This window comes from Hemibagrus wyckioides, linkage group LG06, assembly GCF_019097595.1.
Source record: "Hemibagrus wyckioides isolate EC202008001 linkage group LG06, SWU_Hwy_1.0, whole genome shotgun sequence".
Classification (NCBI taxonomy): domain Eukaryota; kingdom Metazoa; phylum Chordata; class Actinopteri; order Siluriformes; family Bagridae; genus Hemibagrus; species Hemibagrus wyckioides.
Window position 1 is genome coordinate 8,726,159 of NC_080715.1, and position 19,180 is coordinate 8,745,338.

At 40.2% G+C, this 19,180-nt stretch overlaps 1 protein-coding gene across 6 annotated transcripts in view; it reads left to right on the forward strand.

The window, feature by feature from the left end:
• dip2a (disco-interacting protein 2 homolog A) overlaps positions 1-19,180 on the forward strand; it is a 143,296-nt gene that overhangs the window by 97,998 nt on the left and 26,118 nt on the right. For all 6 annotated transcript variants that reach the window (XR_009204700.1, XM_058391403.1, XM_058391404.1 and 3 more), the window contains 22 exons: positions 2,280-2,477; positions 2,575-2,666; positions 3,364-3,474; positions 5,279-5,402; positions 6,676-6,785; positions 8,837-8,939; positions 10,035-10,099; positions 10,456-10,549; positions 10,751-10,870; positions 11,033-11,147; positions 11,507-11,646; positions 11,786-11,922; positions 12,787-12,867; positions 13,378-13,505; positions 13,591-13,705; positions 13,811-14,012; positions 14,182-14,282; positions 14,583-14,663; positions 14,776-14,899; positions 15,785-15,906; positions 16,406-16,517; positions 18,328-18,437. Coding sequence is in view for 5 of the 6 variants with exons in the window: in XM_058391403.1 (XP_058247386.1) it covers positions 2,280-2,477; positions 2,575-2,666; positions 3,364-3,474; positions 5,279-5,402; positions 6,676-6,785; positions 8,837-8,939; positions 10,035-10,099; positions 10,456-10,549; positions 10,751-10,870; positions 11,033-11,147; positions 11,507-11,646; positions 11,786-11,922; positions 12,787-12,867; positions 13,378-13,505; positions 13,591-13,705; positions 13,811-14,012; positions 14,182-14,282; positions 14,583-14,663; positions 14,776-14,899; positions 15,785-15,906; positions 16,406-16,517; positions 18,328-18,437 (2,585 nt within the window). In the remaining variant the exon portion in view is untranslated. The remainder of the gene's footprint in view (positions 1-2,279; positions 2,478-2,574; positions 2,667-3,363; positions 3,475-5,278; positions 5,403-6,675; positions 6,786-8,836; positions 8,940-10,034; positions 10,100-10,455; positions 10,550-10,750; positions 10,871-11,032; positions 11,148-11,506; positions 11,647-11,785; positions 11,923-12,786; positions 12,868-13,377; positions 13,506-13,590; positions 13,706-13,810; positions 14,013-14,181; positions 14,283-14,582; positions 14,664-14,775; positions 14,900-15,784; positions 15,907-16,405; positions 16,518-18,327; positions 18,438-19,180) is intronic.

Sequence of the window (19,180 nt, forward strand, 5' to 3'; positions counted from 1 at the left end):
ATGGGAGGAAGGAAGGAAGGAAGGAAGATGAGATGGGAGGAAGGAAGGAAGGAAGGAAGATGAGATGGGAGGAAGGAAGGAAGGAAGATGAGATGGGAGGAAGGAAGGAAGGAAGGAAGATGAGATGGGAGGAAGGAAGGAAGGAAGGAAGGAAGGAAGGAAGGAAGGAAGGAAGGAAGATGAGATGGGAGGAAGGAAGGAAGGAAGGAAGGAAGATGAGATGGGAGGAAGGAAGGAAGGAAGGAAGGAAGGAAGGAAGATGAGATGGGAGGAAGGAAGGAAGGAAGGAAGGAAGATGAGATGGGAGGAAGGAAGGAAGGAAGGATAATTGGAAACGTGAAATTGGTTGTAGAGCAGAAATGTGTAAATTTATTAAGTGATGAAGAAAGAATAAAAGAATTGTGAATAGAATAGAAAAGAAAAGTAAAAGAAAAGACCGGAAGCATGCCCTAAACTAAATGTAGCTTTTGGGCTGCAGGAAGTTTATCACTGACCCTGAAGGGACTCTGTGGATACTGCAGAGACACAGAGACACAGAGACCAGCTTAAGCTATTGAACAGTTTCATCTCTAGACCCTGAGGCCTGAAACTTTTAGTCAAGTGCTTGCACATGTCTCAGATTTTCCCCTAGCATTAAACAAAGACATTAATATTGTGTTGTTATATTAGTTAGTTTCCTTTGGGAGGTTGGAGTGTACACAGCGCGCACACACACACACACACACACACACACACACACACACGCCTGTCAAAGCTATCTTACAGCTTACAAGCAGCTGGGGATGTCTGCCTTGGCCATTCATTCAGAACTGCTGTTTCTGTGCTTGTTTATTTTCATACACTTGGTGAACATAAATATGGCAGAATAAAAATATCATACTGAAAATAATACATTTAAAAAGAACCAATTTTGACTATGACAAGCTCTTTAAGATGAGCCCCGCCCCTGTAATTGGGTCAGAGTGTGGGTCATGCGCTACAGCAGCAGCTAGTTAGCTAGTTAGCAGCAAACGTGGATCATTTGTGTAGTTTTTGTCGTTCACTTTACCTCCAAAGCTTCTGTTGTGTTTTGAAGAGATGGTTGAGGTGATGTAGGGTAGAGTGTGTATGATCATCGTCTGCTCTTCCGGCTTCTTCTTTTTTTTCACCTTCATTTTTTGCACTGTTTACACACACACACACACACACACACACACACAGCTGTAGGCCATCTAATCTTTTCCTAGGTGACATAAATAACAGCACAACATCTCAAACACACTGTGACAACTCTCTGTCTCTCTCTCTCTCTCTCTCTCTCTCTCTCTCTCTCTGTCTCTCTCTCTCTGTAAAGTATTACATTTCCCTGTATTTATCTATCCATCCTCCCATCCATTTACTAATCCATCGATCTGTCCGGTAATTCATTCAGTAATCCATCCATCCAGAAAGTTTAAAAGCTCTCATCCACCTGTCAATAAATTCATCCATCTCTCCCCTAACCAATCAAATGTTTACGACTAACCACAGACTCTGTACTGATCAACCTAATGATCCATCCATCCATCCTGTCGTTTATCTATCCACCCATTTTCCATCCAAGCCTCCATTTAACCCATAACCATTCAGATCACCCTTTTTTTCACTCATCATTTTTACTCTAGCTTAAGGACAAAGCCAAACGTCCAACCATCTGCCCGTCCATCCTTTTATCACTTCATCCACTCATTTATCACTCCATCCCTACATCGATCCACTCACACATCTATGATATGATTCTTCTGTCAATGCATCCATCCATCTTTTTAATGTGCAGCTGGATGAAGTTCAGAAAAAGATAATATTGTAAAATAAAATATATATATATTATATTAAAATATATAGAATATTAAAAAAATTATATATTTTATTTTATTTTATTTTATTTTATTTTATTTTATTTTATTTATTATATATAATTTTATATAAAAATTATATCATATTATAAAAAGCCTAAAGGTGATATTGCTGAGGGAAATTTAAAACAAATGTGTGTTCATGTGAGCAATATTAGCACTAATATTGTGTGTGTGTGTGTGTGTGTGTGTGTGTGTGTGTGTGTGTGTGTGTGGTGGTTCCAAAAATTATCAGCATTCCATCCAGGATGTGTTCCCGCCTCCTGTCTAGTGTTCCCGACATCAGCTTCCGATGTACTGTGACCCTGACCTGGATAAAACGCTTGCTGAAAATGAATAAATAAATGAGTGGGATAATTCTCTCTCTCTCTCTCTCTCTCTCTCTCTCTCTCTCTCTATTTGTAGTCCAGCAGCCCGACCCTAACCAGCCCAAACCGGAGGGGCTCCAGATGACTCCTCTGCATGGCGAGATGTTAGACGTGGGGACAAAATGGCCGCCATCTCTCCTGGCCTCTCTGCAGCGATGGGGCACTACACACCCTAAAAGTCCCTGTCTCACATCACTGGACAACACGGGCAAACCCATCTACACCCTCACCTACGGTACACAACATTAACCATGACACAGTAGAGTGTTAATAACTTAATGAATAAGGATCGTAATATAAAATTGTGGATTGATTTGTGTTTTGTGTCACAGGGAAGTTATGGACTCGCAGTCAGAAACTAGCGTACACACTTCTGAACAAACTCAGCTCCCGGAACGAACCACTGCTGCGGCCTGGGGACAGGGTGGGACGTCTAATTCATCAGCATGAGCAGACATTATAGGGACAGCTTGTCAAGAAATAAAATAAAAATGATTCCAAATGTGGGCTTGTCGATCAGCTAAGACATGGCTTCGGTCTGGAGCTACAAGGTTAAGGGGAGCTAGCATAGAATTGCGTAGCCTTCAACTTAGCATTGTGTACACTGCATGTCTAAAACACGACACACTCACGCCACTCCATGTTTAGTCATTCAGTATCTCACAGACTTGTTTCTAATACTTAATGACACACTTTTCTAGAAAAATGAACAACTAGAGCCACAGTCTTCATCTTAAATTGTCTTTTTTCCTTCGAACATTAGTGTCAGGTTAACTCACACACTCATGCTACACAATTTACCTCAGTGAACTTAGCATGAAGCTAAATAACCTGAACTCTTACGTTTTTACACTGTCAGGACCTTTCCTATTTCCTCTTTATATAATGTTATATAATATAAATGTTTTGTTTTAGCTCTATTTCTATTTAGGTCCAAAAAGTATTGCGTTTGCAAACTCCAAACGCAGTACTTTCTGGAGGCTACTTTATTTATTCATTAGTTGGAGATCATGTTTGATCAAGAAACTTTGATTTTTTTTTAAGCTTGAAATGCTCAATATAAGCAGAATGATGCCATTGTTTTGTGTTTTTTGCTTTGTTTCGGGTCTCATTTTACTCAGGTCGCCCTTGTTTTCCCCAACAACGACCCTGTGATGTTCATGGTGGCGTTTTATGGATGTCTGCTGGCAGAGTTAGTGCCTGTGCCCATAGAGGTGCCACTTACACGAAAGGTATCATTACACACACACACACACACACACACACACACACACACACACACACACCCCGCTCACGTATACCTGTTTCTGTATGTAGCTCGTTGCTGCCCTCTGCAGGTTCACGTGTGTATAACTATTCATGTGTAAACTGGACTTACTGTCCAGTGTCACCCAAATGAGGATGAGGTTCCCTTCTCAGCCTGGTTCCTCCCAAGGTTTCTCCCTTATATCATCACAGGGAGTTTTTCCTTGTCACCGTCTCCACAGGCTTCTCATTAGGGATAAAATAGTTTAATCATTTAATTAAATAATTTTTTTCTCCTTTTTCTGTTTCTCTACTTTTGTAAAGCTGACAATGTCCATTGTAGAAGATGCTATACAAATAAATTGAATTGAATTGAATTCTACTGATCTCACAATTATTTTTACCACCATGATCCAACTAATTAAATATTTAAATTATTAAATATTTTAATAAATAAATATAATAATAAAGTAATTTTTATAATAAATATTAATAAAATTTATATATATATATATATATATATATATATATATATATATATATATATATATATATATATATATATATGTATGCATTTTGAGAACCATGGTTTCTATGTTGCATTAAAAATGTATTTATTATTATTATTATTATTATTATTACTATTATTATTGTGTCAGGCTTTAAAGCAGTGCAATGCAAGAGGAGCTTTTTTAAGCCTGATTTAATAAAGATAAGATAAGATAAGATAAGATAAGATAAGATAAGATAAGATAAGATAAATTTTATTGATCCCACAGTGGGGAAATTCAATTGTCACAGCAGTACAACAGACAGTAACGTGCAGGTTTTTAACCTAAAGATAGAAAGAAAGAAATTTAAAAAGACAGATATTAAAAGAAAAGGAATGATGTAAAAAATTATAAAAGAAAATAAATAAATAAAAAAATATTGCACAATACTTATTAGCAATACACAATAAATAATAATAAACTAAACTAATAGCAATTCAAATAAAAAAAGAATGTAAGACTATATAAAATTATAAAATATAAAAAATTATAAAATTTAAAATTATAACATTATAAAATGGTAAAATTTTGCACATTGGAACATCACTGTAATGCAATGTTGTAAAAATTTTATTTATATTATTATACTTTAATCATCTAACTTCTTATTTATCTTTATCCTTTTGCATAGGTTGCTATTTTTAATACACATACTTGCATTTAGATTATGAAAGTGTGCATACTCTCTGTACCTAACATATTCTCCATGTATCTTCAGCTTTTTGCACATTTTGTGAGTGAATATGCGTGCCTGCCAAATGACTAATGAAAAATATAATAGCTGTAAGAGTTCAGTGCCAAGCTGTGTTCAGGTGGAGACATGGCTGGTGTCCAGAACTGTTTTTCCTAAAGCCATATCATTTTTTTATTTTTTATTTTTGCCAAGTTCTCTGTCTGTCTGTCTGCTGGTGTTCTGGCAACTGCTGTTAAACAGACTGCTCGCACCCTCGTCTTCCTCTCAGACGACAGAAAGGAGGACAGGAGATTTTATGTCGGCACAGCTCCAGCCCAGCTTTTATATACAGTGTGTGTGTGTGTGTGTGTGTGTGTGAAAGATGTACAGTTGAACATGATGAGGGAGTGTGATTTTGAGTCGAACAGAAGTGTAAATGATGAGAACTCGGACCGCTTTTCTTCAGACTTTATCGGACTGAAAGCAGAATTAAGGCCTCTCTTGGCAAGACTCTGAAGGTTTGACCTTGTCCACATCTTTCGTGTCTCCCCGTCTGTCTGTGTACAGGATGCGGGCAGTCAGCAGATCGGGTTTCTCCTGGGCAGCTGTGGTGTAACTCTGGCTTTAACTACTGATGTGTGTCAGAAAGGCCTTCCTAAAGCTCACACTGGAGAGGTGGCCACCTTTAAAGGTCAGTACATCACAATGCACACCTGAATCATTCAGAATAATTTTGAGTCATTCAGATTCATTCTGAGAGATTTGGAATCATGCTGAATCATTCAGAATCATCTTGAGTCATTTGGAATCGTTCTGAGTCATTTAGAATCATGCTGAATCATTCAGAATCTTCTTGAGTCATTTAGAATCACTTTGAGGCATTCAAATTCAGCTAGTCGATTAGATTCATGCAGAGTCATTCAGAATCATCTCGAGTCATTTAGATTTATGCAGAGTCATTCAGAATCATCTTGAGTCATTTGGAATCACACTGAATTATTCAGAATCATCTTGAGTCATTTAGATTCATCCAGAGTCGTTCAGAATCATCTTGAGCCATTTGGAATCTATCTGAGTCATTCAGAATCATTTTGAGTCATTTAGAATCATGCTGAATCATTCAGAATTATTTTGAGTCATTTAGATTCATGCAGAGTCGTTCAGAATTATTTTGAGTCATTTACATTCATGCAGAGTCGTTCAGAATCACCTTGAGTCATTTTGAATCATCTCGAGTCATTTAGAATCATGCTGAATCATTCAGAATCATTTTGAATCATTTAGAATCATGCTAAATCATTCAGAAGCATCTTGGGTCAATTAGATTCATTCTGAGTCATTTCGAATCATCCTAAGATTCAAAGATTCAAGATCATTCTGCGTCATTCAGAATCATCTTGAGTCATTTAGAATCATCTTGAGTCATGTAGAATCATGCTCAGTCACTCATAATCATTCTCAGTGATTCAGAATCATTCTTATTCATTTCAACCCAGCTGGAGTAATGAATTCACAGTTCCATTTATCCACAATGGTTCAGAATTATTTCAGTCATTCTTGAAAATTTAGAATAAACCTCTTCATTCATCATTTAACAGCATTCTGAAATGCTCATATATATTGGCACTCTGCTTGGAGTCCTGAATCTCTTGCTCTGTTCAACAATGCTTCCACATCTGCTTGTGCTGTCTGAAGAGATGAACATGTTCTCACTGCTCTGTCCGGGTTTCCTCTGGGTTCTCTAGTTTAATCTGCACTTCCAAAAGACAGTAGATAAAATAAAATGACTAATTCACGTTGCCTCTGTATATGAATGAGTGTGAATATGTGTGCGTGTGGTATTACCACCTCCTGCTGGCCAGTTCATGCACTCTGTCATTTGTGTCCAGTGCTATTTGTAAATTATTTTTAAATGATTTATTAGAGCTTTAAACAGTTGTGTGTGTGTGTGTGTGTGTGTGTAGGTTGGCCTCGTTTGCTCTGGTTTGTTACCGATGGGAAACATGTTGTGAAACCCCCTAAAGACTGGAATCCTCCAATCAGAGACAGCAGCAATGAGACAGCCTACATTGAGGTAAGTGTGTGTGCGTGTGTGTGTGTGAGATAATTATTTATACCAGTTTAGCGCCACTGTGTCATGCCGCTTGTTCAACACTTCCTGTGTGCTGCACTGTAGGGTTTTGGAGATATTGTATTTTTATAAATGCAGAGTAATAGCAGAGATCCAGGAATAGGATTTAATGCCATTTTAATTATTTTTATTGTAACGGTAGATTCTTTATTTTATAAAGTAATGAAGATACTAACATAAAACCCCCAGAAATAACACAATTTACTCTCTAAAAATCTTTGGTTCTAGATAAAACCTCCGAAATAACATAAATCCCCCAATATGGATATACCTGAATCTTTGGCTATAGATAAAGCCTCCAAAATGACATCATTTTTGCCAATATAGCAATATCTGAATCTTTGGCTCTAGATAAAACCCCCAAAATAACATAAATCCTCCAATATTGATATATATAAATCTTTGGCTCTAAATAAAACCTCTAAAATAACATAATTTTCCCCAATATTGATACACTATATTGCCAAAAGTATTCGCTCACCTGCCTTGACTCGCATATGAACTTAAGTGACATCCCATTCCTAATCCATAGGGTTCAATATGACGTCAGTCCACCCTTTGCAGCTATAACAGCTTCAACTCTTCTGGGAAGGCTGTCCACAAGGTTTAGGAGTGTGCTTATGGGAATTTTTGACCATTCTTCCAGAAGCGCATTTGTGAGGTCACACACTGATGTTGGACGAGAAGGCCTGGCTCTCAGTCTCTGCTCTAATTCATCCCAAAGGTGTTCTATCGGGTTGAGGTCAGGACTCTGTGCAGGCCAGTCAAGTTCATCCACACCAGACTCTGTCATCCATGTCTTTATGGACCTTGCTTTGTGCACTGGTGCACAGTCATGTTGGAAGAGGAAGGGGCCAGCTCCAAACTGTTCCCACAAAGTTGGGAGCATGGAATTGTCCAAAATGTCTTGGTATGCTGAAGCATTCAGAGTTCCTTTCACTGGAGCTAAGGGGCCAAGCCCAGCTCCTGAAAAACAACCCCACACCATAATCCCCCCTCCACCAAACTTTACACTTGGCACAATGCAGTCAGACAAGTACCGTTCTCCTGGCAACCGCCAAACCCAGACTCGTCCATCAGATTGCCAGATGGAGAAGCGCGATTCATCACTCCAGAGAACGCGTCTCCACTGCTCTAGAGTCCAGTGGCGGCGTGCTTTACACCACTGCATCCGACGCTTTGCATTGCACTTGGTGATGTATGGCTTGGATGCAGCTGCTCGGCCATGGAAACCCATTCCATGAAGCTCTCTGCGCACTGTTCTTGAGCTAATCTGAAGGCCACATGAAGTTTGGAGGTCTGTAGCGATTGACTCTGCAGAAAGTCGGCGATCTCTTCACACTATGCACCTCAGCATCCGCTGACCCCGCTCCATCAGTTTACGTGGCCTACCACTTCGTGGCTGAGTTGCTGTCGTTCCCAAACACTTCCACGTTCTTATAATACAGCTGACAGTTGACTGTGGAATATTTAGGAGCGAGGAAATTTCACGACTGGATTTGTTGCACAGGTGGCATCCTATCACAGTTCCACGCTGGAATTCACTGAGCTCCTGAGAGCGACCCATTCTTTCACAAATGTTTGTAAAAACAGTCTGCATGCCTAGGTGCTTGATTTTATACACCTGTGGCCATGGAAGTGATTGGAACACCTGATTCTGATTATTTGGATGGGTGAGCGAATACTTTTGGCAATATAGTGTATGTCTGAATCCTTAGCTCTAGAAAACTGTCTTTATTTTGAGCGGACATCAATCCAGAACGGAAATTTGTATGTTTTATTTTCCACATTAAAAATAACGAGTCACTACAACACCACTGCTTGTAAGCTAGTTGATTAAATATATCATTCTTTAAGGATTTAGACCTAAGAGTGTGTGAGGAAGGTGTTATACCACCATGATGGACCAGAACATCTTCAGTGCTCCTCGGTATAAATAGTACACGTCTCTGGAAATGACACTGTGTGTGAAAGTGTGTATTCTGTGTTTGCAGTATAAGACGAGTAAGGAAGGCAGTACGATGGGCATCACCGTGTCCCACGCTGCCATGTTGGCTCACTGCCATGCACTGACACAGGCCTGCGGGTACACCGAGGGTGAGTGTGTGTGTGCGTGTGTGTGTGTGTGTGTGGATAACATGGACTCAATGCCATGTATTTGTTCTATAAGTGTACTTAAACTGTAGTTACTAGTATCTCTCTCTCTCTCTCTCTCTCTCTCTCTTTGTCTCTCTCTCTCTTTCTCTTTCTATCTCTTTCTATCTGTCTCTCTTTCTCTCTCTCTCTCTCTCTCTCTCTCTCTCTCTCACACACACACACACACACACACACACACACATACACAAACACACACACACACTTGATGACAGCTCTAGTCAATTTCATTTTTTCACAGGATCCCATAAATAACTGCTATATATAATATCTTTCTTTCTTTCTTTCTTTCTTTCTTTCTTTCTTTCTTTCTTTCTCTCTCTCTCTCTCTCTCTCTCTCTCTCTCACTCTCTCTCTCTCTCTCTATTTATATATATATTTATCTCTTTTCTCTCTAAGTCTCTCTCTCTTTCTCAGAAACACATTCACACTGACACACACACACACACACACACAATGTGATGACAGCTCTAGTCAATTTAATCTTGTCACAGGATCCCATAAATAACTGCTATATATAATATCTTTCTTTCTTTCTCTCTCTCTCTCTCTCTCTCTCTCTCTCTCTATTTATATATATATTTCTCTCTTTTCTCTCTAAGTCTCTCTCTCTTTCTCAGAAACACATTCACACTGACACACACACACACACACACACACAATGTGATGACAGCTCTAGTCAATTTAATCTTGTCACAGGATCCCATAAATAACTGCTAACAGCTCTCTCTGTCTCTCTCTCTCACTCTCTCTCTCTGTTTCTCACTCTGTCACTCTCTATATGTCTTTCTGTCCATCTCACTTTCCCTGTCTCTTTCCCTGTCTCGCTCTTTCTCAAGTTCAGGTTCAGAGTGTGCTTTAAAGGCGTGACTGTTTTAACAAGGTTGCCATAGCAAATTAATAAACAAGTAATAACAGTAAATAAAGGAAAAGAAAAAGAATAATAAATTGTTTTTTTTTATTTAAAACAATGTATTAAATTATTGTATTATCTCTCTCTCTCTCTCTCCCTCTCCCTCTCTCTCTCTCTCTCTGTAGGTGAAACCATCACTAATGTTCTGGACTTTAAGCGTGATGCAGGTCTTTGGCACGGCGTTCTCACTGTGAGTACACACCCCTGCACCTCCTACATTCTTAAACACACACACACACAAATGTCATAAACACTAGTGTCATTCTAGTGACTATGAAAGTGTGCATGTAAAATTAGAGGTAAGTTAACATCTAGAGAGTTTCATCTATTAGCACAGCTCAGTGTTTCTCCCAGACACCAAAAAATACGTACATGAGTTCATACATGCCCAGGATTGTGTGATCCTCCACACTGCATGCATACACACATACACAGGTACACACATGTTGATTTATGTATAACTACATTAAGTTCAAACGTGAACCTCTTATCAATACTCTGTTTATTTGTATCCTTGGCGACGGTAACCATGGTGATATGTCGTAGAGTATGATGAACCGGATGCACGTGATCAGCATCCCATATTCCCTGATGAAGGTCAACCCTTTGAGCTGGATCCAAAAAGTACATACCTATAAAGGTCAGGATCAATCAGTATGTGTGTGTGTGTGTGTGTGTGTGTGTGAGTGTGTGTGTTTGTATTCACACAGTTATTGAGGATTGTGTGTGTTATTGGGGTGTGTAATGAGTGTATGTGACAGATATACTATATTTTTTGTGTGCTTTATAGTACTGACATGTGTATGTGTGTGTGTGTGTGTGTGGTGTTGTTGCCGGGCAGCACGCGTTGCCGTGGTGAAATCGAGGGACATGCACTGGTCACTGCTATCTCAGAGAGATCAGAGAGACGTCAGTCTGAGCTCATTACGCATGCTGATTGTGGCAGATGGAGCCAATCCTTGTGAGTACACACACAAACAAACACACACACACTCACACACTCACACACATACATACACACACATATACAAAGTATATGCAGAATTAAATGAGTAAGGTATGTGTGTGTGTGTGTGTGTGTGTGTGTGTGTGTGTGTGTATGTGTGTGTGTGTGTGTGTGCAGGGTCGATCTCCTCCTGCGATGCTTTCTTGAACGTGTTTCAGGCTCGAGGTTTGAGGCCTGAGGTGATTTGTCCCTGTGCCAGCTCAGCCGAGGCTCTGACTGTCGCCATCCGCAGGTACACACACACACACACACACACACATCCTTATAAGGACCTTTCTTTGACATGATTATAAATACACCAATATCTAACCCTTCCAACTTCCCACTACATACACACACCACCAATAATTACCGTATGTTTATTGTAGGTATTGTAGTATACATTTTTCCTGCTTCTAACACATCAACACTGAGGACAAAATGTTCACTTGCTGCCTAATATATCCCACCCACTAACAGGTGCCATGATGAGGAGATCATCAGTCTCATTCACTTCACCTGTCAGTGCTCATAATGTTATGCCTGATCGGTGTATATTACCCAGTGATATAACTCATTGTGTGTGTGTGTGTGTGTTTTATTTAATCTCAGGCCTCCGGAAATGGGAGTCCCTCCACCTGGTAAAGCGGTTCTCTCCATGAGCAGTCTGAGTCATGGTGTGATCCGAGTGGACACGGAGGAGAAACTGGCTGTACTCACACTGCAGGATGTAGGACAAGTGATGCCTGGAGGTGAGTCAGAGATGTTATTTATATATATTTGTGTGTGTGTGTGTACACCTTTCAAATGGATCTTGTTAAAGGTTCAGCAGTTGAATCTCATAGGTTGTAGCACTAATGTGATCATATGATGTGTGTGTGTGTGTGTCAGCACTGGTGTGTGTGGTGCGACCAGAAGGAACACCGTACCTCTGCAAGACAGACGAGGTTGGTGAGATCTGCGTGAGCTCCTGCACTACAGGCGTGTCCTACTTCGGCTTGCCCGGCATCACCAAGAACGTGTTTGAGGTGAGGACACGCCTCTCACCTGCACCATGGAGTTATTACGTCTCAGCTCATGAATAACAGAGTGTTAAATATCACTGTGGGGGTTCGATTCCCGCCTTCACCCTGCATGCACAGAGTTTCGATGTTCTGTCTGTGCTTTAAGGGTTTTCTCTGGGTGCTCTGGTTTCCTCCCCTGGTCCAAAGACATGCACTGTAGGCTGATTAGCATCTCTAAATTGTCTGTTGTGTGTGTGTGTGTGAGAGAGAGAGAGAGAGCACCCCATCTAGAGTGTCCCCTGCCGTCCCCTGCAATGGCCAGGTTCCCTGTGACCCAGTGTACGATATATGGGTCAGAAACTGGAGTGATGGATGTCCGCTAATCCATATTGTAGGGGATGTGGTAGCTTACTGTTTAAGGTGTTGGACTATTACTCAGAAGGTTATGAGTTCAAATCCCAGATCCACCATACTGCCACTGCTGGGCCCTTGAGCAAGGCCCTTAACCCTCAGTTGTATAAAATGTCGGTCCCTCTGGATAAGGGCATCTGCCAAATGCCAGAAATGTTGTTGTAGTTTTTATTCCTAATTGAAATATGTTCATTAACATTGTGGCTAAAGGAGTCCTGTGTCTTTAGATGCAGGAAAAAGACACTGAATAAATATAAGTATAGTATATTTATGTGTTTATCTTTATCAGTAATTAACTATTTTCAGTAATCTCTTATTATTTTTATTGAACACGCTGTGTAGAGTTTAATCCATCATTATTTGTTATATGTAGTTAGTGTACACTGTACAGTGAATATGAATCTGTATGTTTTAGCTTTACTGTGTTTAAATGAAGCATTTGGTAACATCTCTGTTTTGTTTTTTTTTTGCCTCTAGACGATTCCCGTGACAACGACTGGCTCTCCCGTTAGCGATCGACCTTTCACTCGCACCTCGCTGCTCGGCTTCATCGGACCGGTCAGTTCAAGTTAGCAGTTTGGGTTCTAATATCAACGCAGCAGTAAATACGCTGAAGAGTATCCCATCATACTGCTGAGATCAATATGTTAGATATGTTGTTGTTGTTGTTGTTGTTCTTTCGGCTGCTCCCTGTTCGGAGTCGCCACAGCGGATCATCCGGTCTGCATGTTTCGATTTGATTTAGGTTATACACCAGATGCCCTTCCTGATGCAGCCCTGTCATTAAGTTAACTCTTCGGTGGCTGTGTTAGGGCCCTGCCTGGGAATCGAACCCGGGCCATGGTAATGAGAGCGCAGGATCCTGCTGCTGGACCAACAGGAGGCTCTGATATCAGCTGATATAATGAACATGATGTGTGTTTGTTCTGTAGATATTCAATTCTTTTTTAGTTTGTGTGTGTGTGTGATTGTGACCTATAATAGACTGACACTCCATCCATGGTGTCCCCTGCCTTGTGCCCAGAGTCCAGTTTTGTAACTGTTTTTGTGTTTGTGTGCCGTTGCCAGGATGACCTGCTGTTCGTTGTAGGGAAGATGGATGGGCTGATGGTGGTCAGTGGGCGGAGACATAACGCCGATGATGTAGTGGCGACTGCACTGGCAGTGGAGCCGATGAAGTTCGTCTACAGAGGACGGTGAGCGATATAAATATTTAAATCATTCTCTGTGTATCGCTGTGACAATCTACTGAACACTTTGCGTGTGTGTGTGTGTGTTTAGGATTGCTGTGTTCTCTGTGTGTGTGCTCCATGATGAGAGGATCGTGGTGGTAGCAGAACAAAGACCAGACGCATCTGAGGAGGACAGCTTTCAGTGGATGAGCCGAGTGCTGCAGGTAACCCACACACATACACACACACGTTCTCTATTTTATCACACTGTGTGTTTGAGTGTGTTCTTCTGAGCTTTCTCCTGAGTGTTGTGTGTGTGTGTGTGTCAGGCGATAGACAGCATCCATCAGGTGGGTGTGTACTGCCTGGCGCTGGTTCCCGCTAACACACTCCCCAAAGCAGCTCTCGGTGGGATTCATGTGTCTGAGACGAAGCAGCGTTTCCTGGAGGGAGCTCTGCACCCCTGCACCGTGCTCATGAGTCCTCACACCTGCATTACCAACCTGCCCAAACCCCGCCAGAAGCAACCAGGTACACACCTGTGTGTGTGTGTGTGTGTGTTTCATCACATCCCTGTACTAATACTTTGTACCTGATTCAGAGTTTAATTTGTCTGTCCCCTCTACTCATCTATTTGCCCTGCCCCTGTTTTTCCTTTCACGTATTTACCCCGCCCTTATTTGCTCCGCCCCCCTGTTAGAGGTGGGTCCCGCCTCTATGATTGTGGGGAACCTGGTTGCTGGGAAGCGAATCGCCCAGGCTTGTGGGAGAGACGTCACTCAGTTGGAGGATCATGATCAGGCACGTAAGATACACACACACACACACACACACACACACACACACACCTTCTTACCCAATAATATAACACCCAACACCCTGCTCAAGCTCCTTTACATTCCTGCAATTCAATAAGATTTAAATCCATTGACTCAGACTCACTTTTTAGCACTTTACTATCAGTTTTCTGGTTTTAAAGTTTCATCACTAACATGGAAGTGTGCAAATTCAAGGAAACCTTAGCTGACATTAACGTCTCCACTCTTACAGTCTGAGTAGTGCTAACATGCTAACCTGGTTGTGTGTTGTGTGCACTTGCAGTTTCTGTACATTCAGGATGTTCTGCAGTGGAGAGCTCAGGCCACGCCCGATCACCCGCTGTTCCTTCTGCTCAACGCCAAGGTACATAAGTGTACACGTTTGCTGAATGCTGAGAGAACGAACGCTGAATGCTGAACGCACCTGTGAATGTACCCGGGGGTAACGTGTGTGTGTGTGTGTGTGTGTGTTTCAGGGTGCCGTGGCAAGCAGTGCATCCTGTGTGCAGCTCCATAAGCGTGCTGAACGTGTCGCTGTAGCTCTCATGGAGCGTGGAAGACTGAACGCAGGCGATCATGTCGCACTTGTTTACCCGCCCGGTAAGAGACAGTCAAAATCATCGTGTTTGTCTGTGCTAGCGAGTATGAAACTCTGGATGCCTATAATAATATTCTACACTCTGTCACCTTTTTCCTGCCGTTTTTACGTAGATATAGATATAAATATATTAATGATGGCTGTAAATATATTAATGATTAAATCAGGAATGTGATTGGTTGATGCTGAGCACAGACCCGCCCCCTATTATAGAAGAATGTGCATACTTATAAAACCAGGTTATTCGGAAATTGTGTTTTCCCTAAAAAAGTGTCTGATTAATTTTTACTTGATTTTTATACGTCATAGGTTCACACTGAGCTTAGAAAAAGTTCTGATATGATGGTTTTTTTAAAAAATATTTGTATTTCTTTTTTAATTAATTTTTTAAATATTTTATTAATTATTATTATTATTATTATTATTATCATTATTGTATATTATTTATATTATTATTATTGTTGTTGTTGTTTTATTATTATTATTTTTTATATTTTTTTACACCATTTTAACAGCTTTGAAATGAGAGGGGTTTTTTTTTTAGATTATATTTCATTTATTAATTTTAGATTTTATTTTGTAACCCACAAAATATGTAGACAAATGTTTACACTGTCAAGGCAGTAAAATTTCTTATTCACATTCACTTACACTGTGGTGGAAATAGATATATTAAATATGTAATGAGCTGTAAAGCCCTTCGGACTGTGTGTGTGCGTGTGTCTGTGTGTGTGTGCGTGTGTCTGTGTGTGTGTGTGTGTGTGTCTGTGTGTGTGTGTGTGTGTGCGTGCTAACATCCCATATTTAATAATGAACCATGCTGTATTTAGGTAACACAATCTTGAGTAGTAATATCAGCTGAGTGAAATGTCTCTGCTTTACCACAGGCATCGACCTGATAGCTACATTTTACGGCTGTCTGTACGCGGGCTGTGTTCCAGTAACAGTGCGCCCCCCCCACCCACAGAACCTGGCTACGACGCTCCCCACCGTCAAGATGATCGTTGAGGTAAAAATCAGACCATAGTAACAATGTCACTTCCATAGTTAAGGAGTTAAAAGTGACTGCATGCTAGTAATAACACTGCAATAAACAACGTAATAATTAGCACAGTTTAGCAGTTCAGCATGCTTTATTCATTTATTTTGGAGTTGGATATGGTCAGTGTGTTGCTTAATGAGGCTAGCCAGTTATCGATGCTTCATTCACACGTATAATTTATTTCTTGAACGTCTCCAGTCTTTAACCTGTAAAGTCTCCAGTAGGTGTGAAACTGGTTCCCATAGTAACAGAGTCCCTCTACTGTCATTACTCCTATTATTAATAGTTGGCTTCACCAAGTCCTTTGTTCCAAGCTCCTTTGTCGCTGGACACAAACACGTCTAGTCGTCGGAGTCTCCAGGTCTCATTGCAAATCACTGATCTCTGGTCAGTTTGTCGCTGTGAGTCGATGTATTTGTGAACGTAGCATCATAACCTCTGTGTGTGTGTGTGTGTGTGTTTGCAGGTCAGTAAGTCAGTTTGCATCCTGACCACACAAGCAATAATGAAGCTCCTGAAATCTAAAGAAGCCTCAGCTGCCGTGGATGTGAAGACGTGGCCGATGGTACTGGACACAGGTACAGAGACCAGTGTTAAATTTCTGGATGAGTCGTATTCAGAGCTGATTCAGAGAAATTGTGGTATGTGCAGGCGTGAGAAGTTAATATCGAAACGCATTGATATTCATACCACAGACATAACTGGAGACTTTTGCACTGCTTGGATGTTTAGACATTAGGGGTGTAACGGTGCACGTATTCGTCCCGAACCGTCACGGTACAGGCGTCACAGTTCAGACGAATGCACTCAGTCACAGGCACCCAGAAGAGAGCACATGTGATAATGCAATGCTAAATAGCAGAAAACGAGATCTGCTACACACCAATCCAAAACAAGGCAATGGCAAGTTCAGACAACACACAAGAGCTCGAAGACCCACCTGCTTGTTTTAAATCCGTAGTGCGAAAGTTTCGGGTTTCCTGTGAAGTAAGGCAGTAAAGGAGAGCGAGTCGTAGATAGGATGATAACGGCGTTGTAAGGCAGCTGTACGGCACGTGAGTGGAAACACCACCGCTACGCTAACACATTTCAGACGACATCATCCAGCTGTGTCAGTCACCGGAGTTAAGCAGAAAAAGACTATAGTAGTGCAACAACTAATCCCTGCAGCTTTTAAGCAGCCTTTAAATGTGAGAGCAGACAGTACCAAAGCTATTACAGAGGCAATTGGCATTTACATTTCATCTGCAATGCGCCCATATACAGTGGTAGAGGATCCCGGCTTCAAGTATTTATCAAATGTGCTCGATTTGGAGGGGTGTTCCAAAACTTTTGGCAATGTAGTGTATCTTATTCAGAGACTACATTTAATCCAATTCAGTTCAATGTAGTTTAGATTCAGTCTTGTAACAATAGACTTTATCATAAAAGAAATCCGGACAATCCGGGGATGTCGCTAATCAGCAAACCAGAGGTAACAGTAGCAGGAAAAAATACACCCTGAGACAATAAAAGGAAGAAAATTTTAGACTCTTCTCTCCTCAAGGATCAAATTCCTAGAGAAGAAAAACATCAAAACAGCTCTCTATATCTCTATAACTATATCATACTAATCCTAACAATCCTACTAATATATCTGATATCTGATTCTCAAAAGAGAAATATGGACATCTCCGAGGTTATTTAAAATAATAAATTAATTAATTAAATCCTGCACAAGAAAAAGAAAATTAACTAAGCTGATTCTGACTTCTAGAGAATTTTATCTATGTGAATACTGACATATTTGACCTCAGTGAACCGAACAACGGACTCCATCAGGAGAACACACAGATCCTGGACTTTTCCTGAACTCAACACACACACACACACCCTGTACTGGGCTTATGCATAGCAAACATCTGAGGTCATATGTTTCCATCCTTGAAGTTTACATGAGTTTAATTGCTCAGGACAAACAAGTGGCTCATGAAGAACTTTCCCAAAGCATAAATACAGTCGATCATCATTCAGTTTACAACACAGGACTAAGATCCAAGGGGATGTAAACTTTTGAACTTGTGCAACATCAGCTATGTCGAATAGTTTATTCAAGGGAAAAAAAAGGAAATCAACTGCGGGAAATCAAAAGCAAAATTTATAAAATACCTCTTATTTATTTGAAATGATTAATATAGTGCAGATTCAGCAAAAAGGGAATGTAAACTTATGCCCTTGACTGTATATAGACTGCAGCTGTACACATCTGCACTTTATTCATAATAATCTGTTCATGGTCAATATTTATTATACGTTCTTCAGGGATATATATATATATATATATATATATATATATATATAGACTTATTCCATATGAATTATTTTGAAGGATAGATTTTTTTTCTCCAGATGATCTGCCCAGGAAGAAACTCGCACAGATCTACAAGCCGCCAACGCCGGAGATGCTCGCGTACCTGGACTTCAGTGTGTCCACTACAGGCATACTCGCTGGAGTGAAGGTATCACAGTACAGAGATCCACTTGTGCTAAAGCTAAACAACAAAATCTCCTTTGCAAAGGAAAACTCGACTCTCAAACGAACAGAAGCCGATCTGAAAATACAAACAAGCAATTTGAGAGAAGATGCATGTCATATTTCACAAATAATTGCAATCCATTTGACCAGTCTCTGACCAAATACAAAATCCAATGCAAATAAACAATTCTTTCTTATGTTTTTTTTTATTTTGAGATATTTATTTATTTATTTATTTATTTATTTATTTATTTATTTATTTATTTATTTATTTATTTATGTATTTAATTGCCTTGATTTTCTCACAAAAAGCACAGCTAAGCAACTTTCTTTCCTGTAACAGCAGATGGCGCTATCGGTGTATTTTCTGAATTCGTGAGAAAATCTGCAGCACGGCTATACTAGTTCATTAAATGAATGTTTTACTTACTTTTCAAAGGAATCACATTTATTTTGAGACCTTTGTGAGAAAAGCAATCCAAAAGAATCCGCAAAGAACACAGGAATAAAGCAATGCATTTTGTATACAATGGAGTTTGTGTTAGTAGAATGGGATTGTATTTATTTGTGAAGTTTGATGGCTCATATTTTTCTTTTTATTTATTTATCTGTTTGTTTGAGAGTCACGTTTTCCTTTGTTTGAGGAATGGTGAGGGTTTTTTTTGTTTAGTTTTGTAATAAATGATCCCATTACACTATCCATCCATCACGAAGCTGGAGTAACTC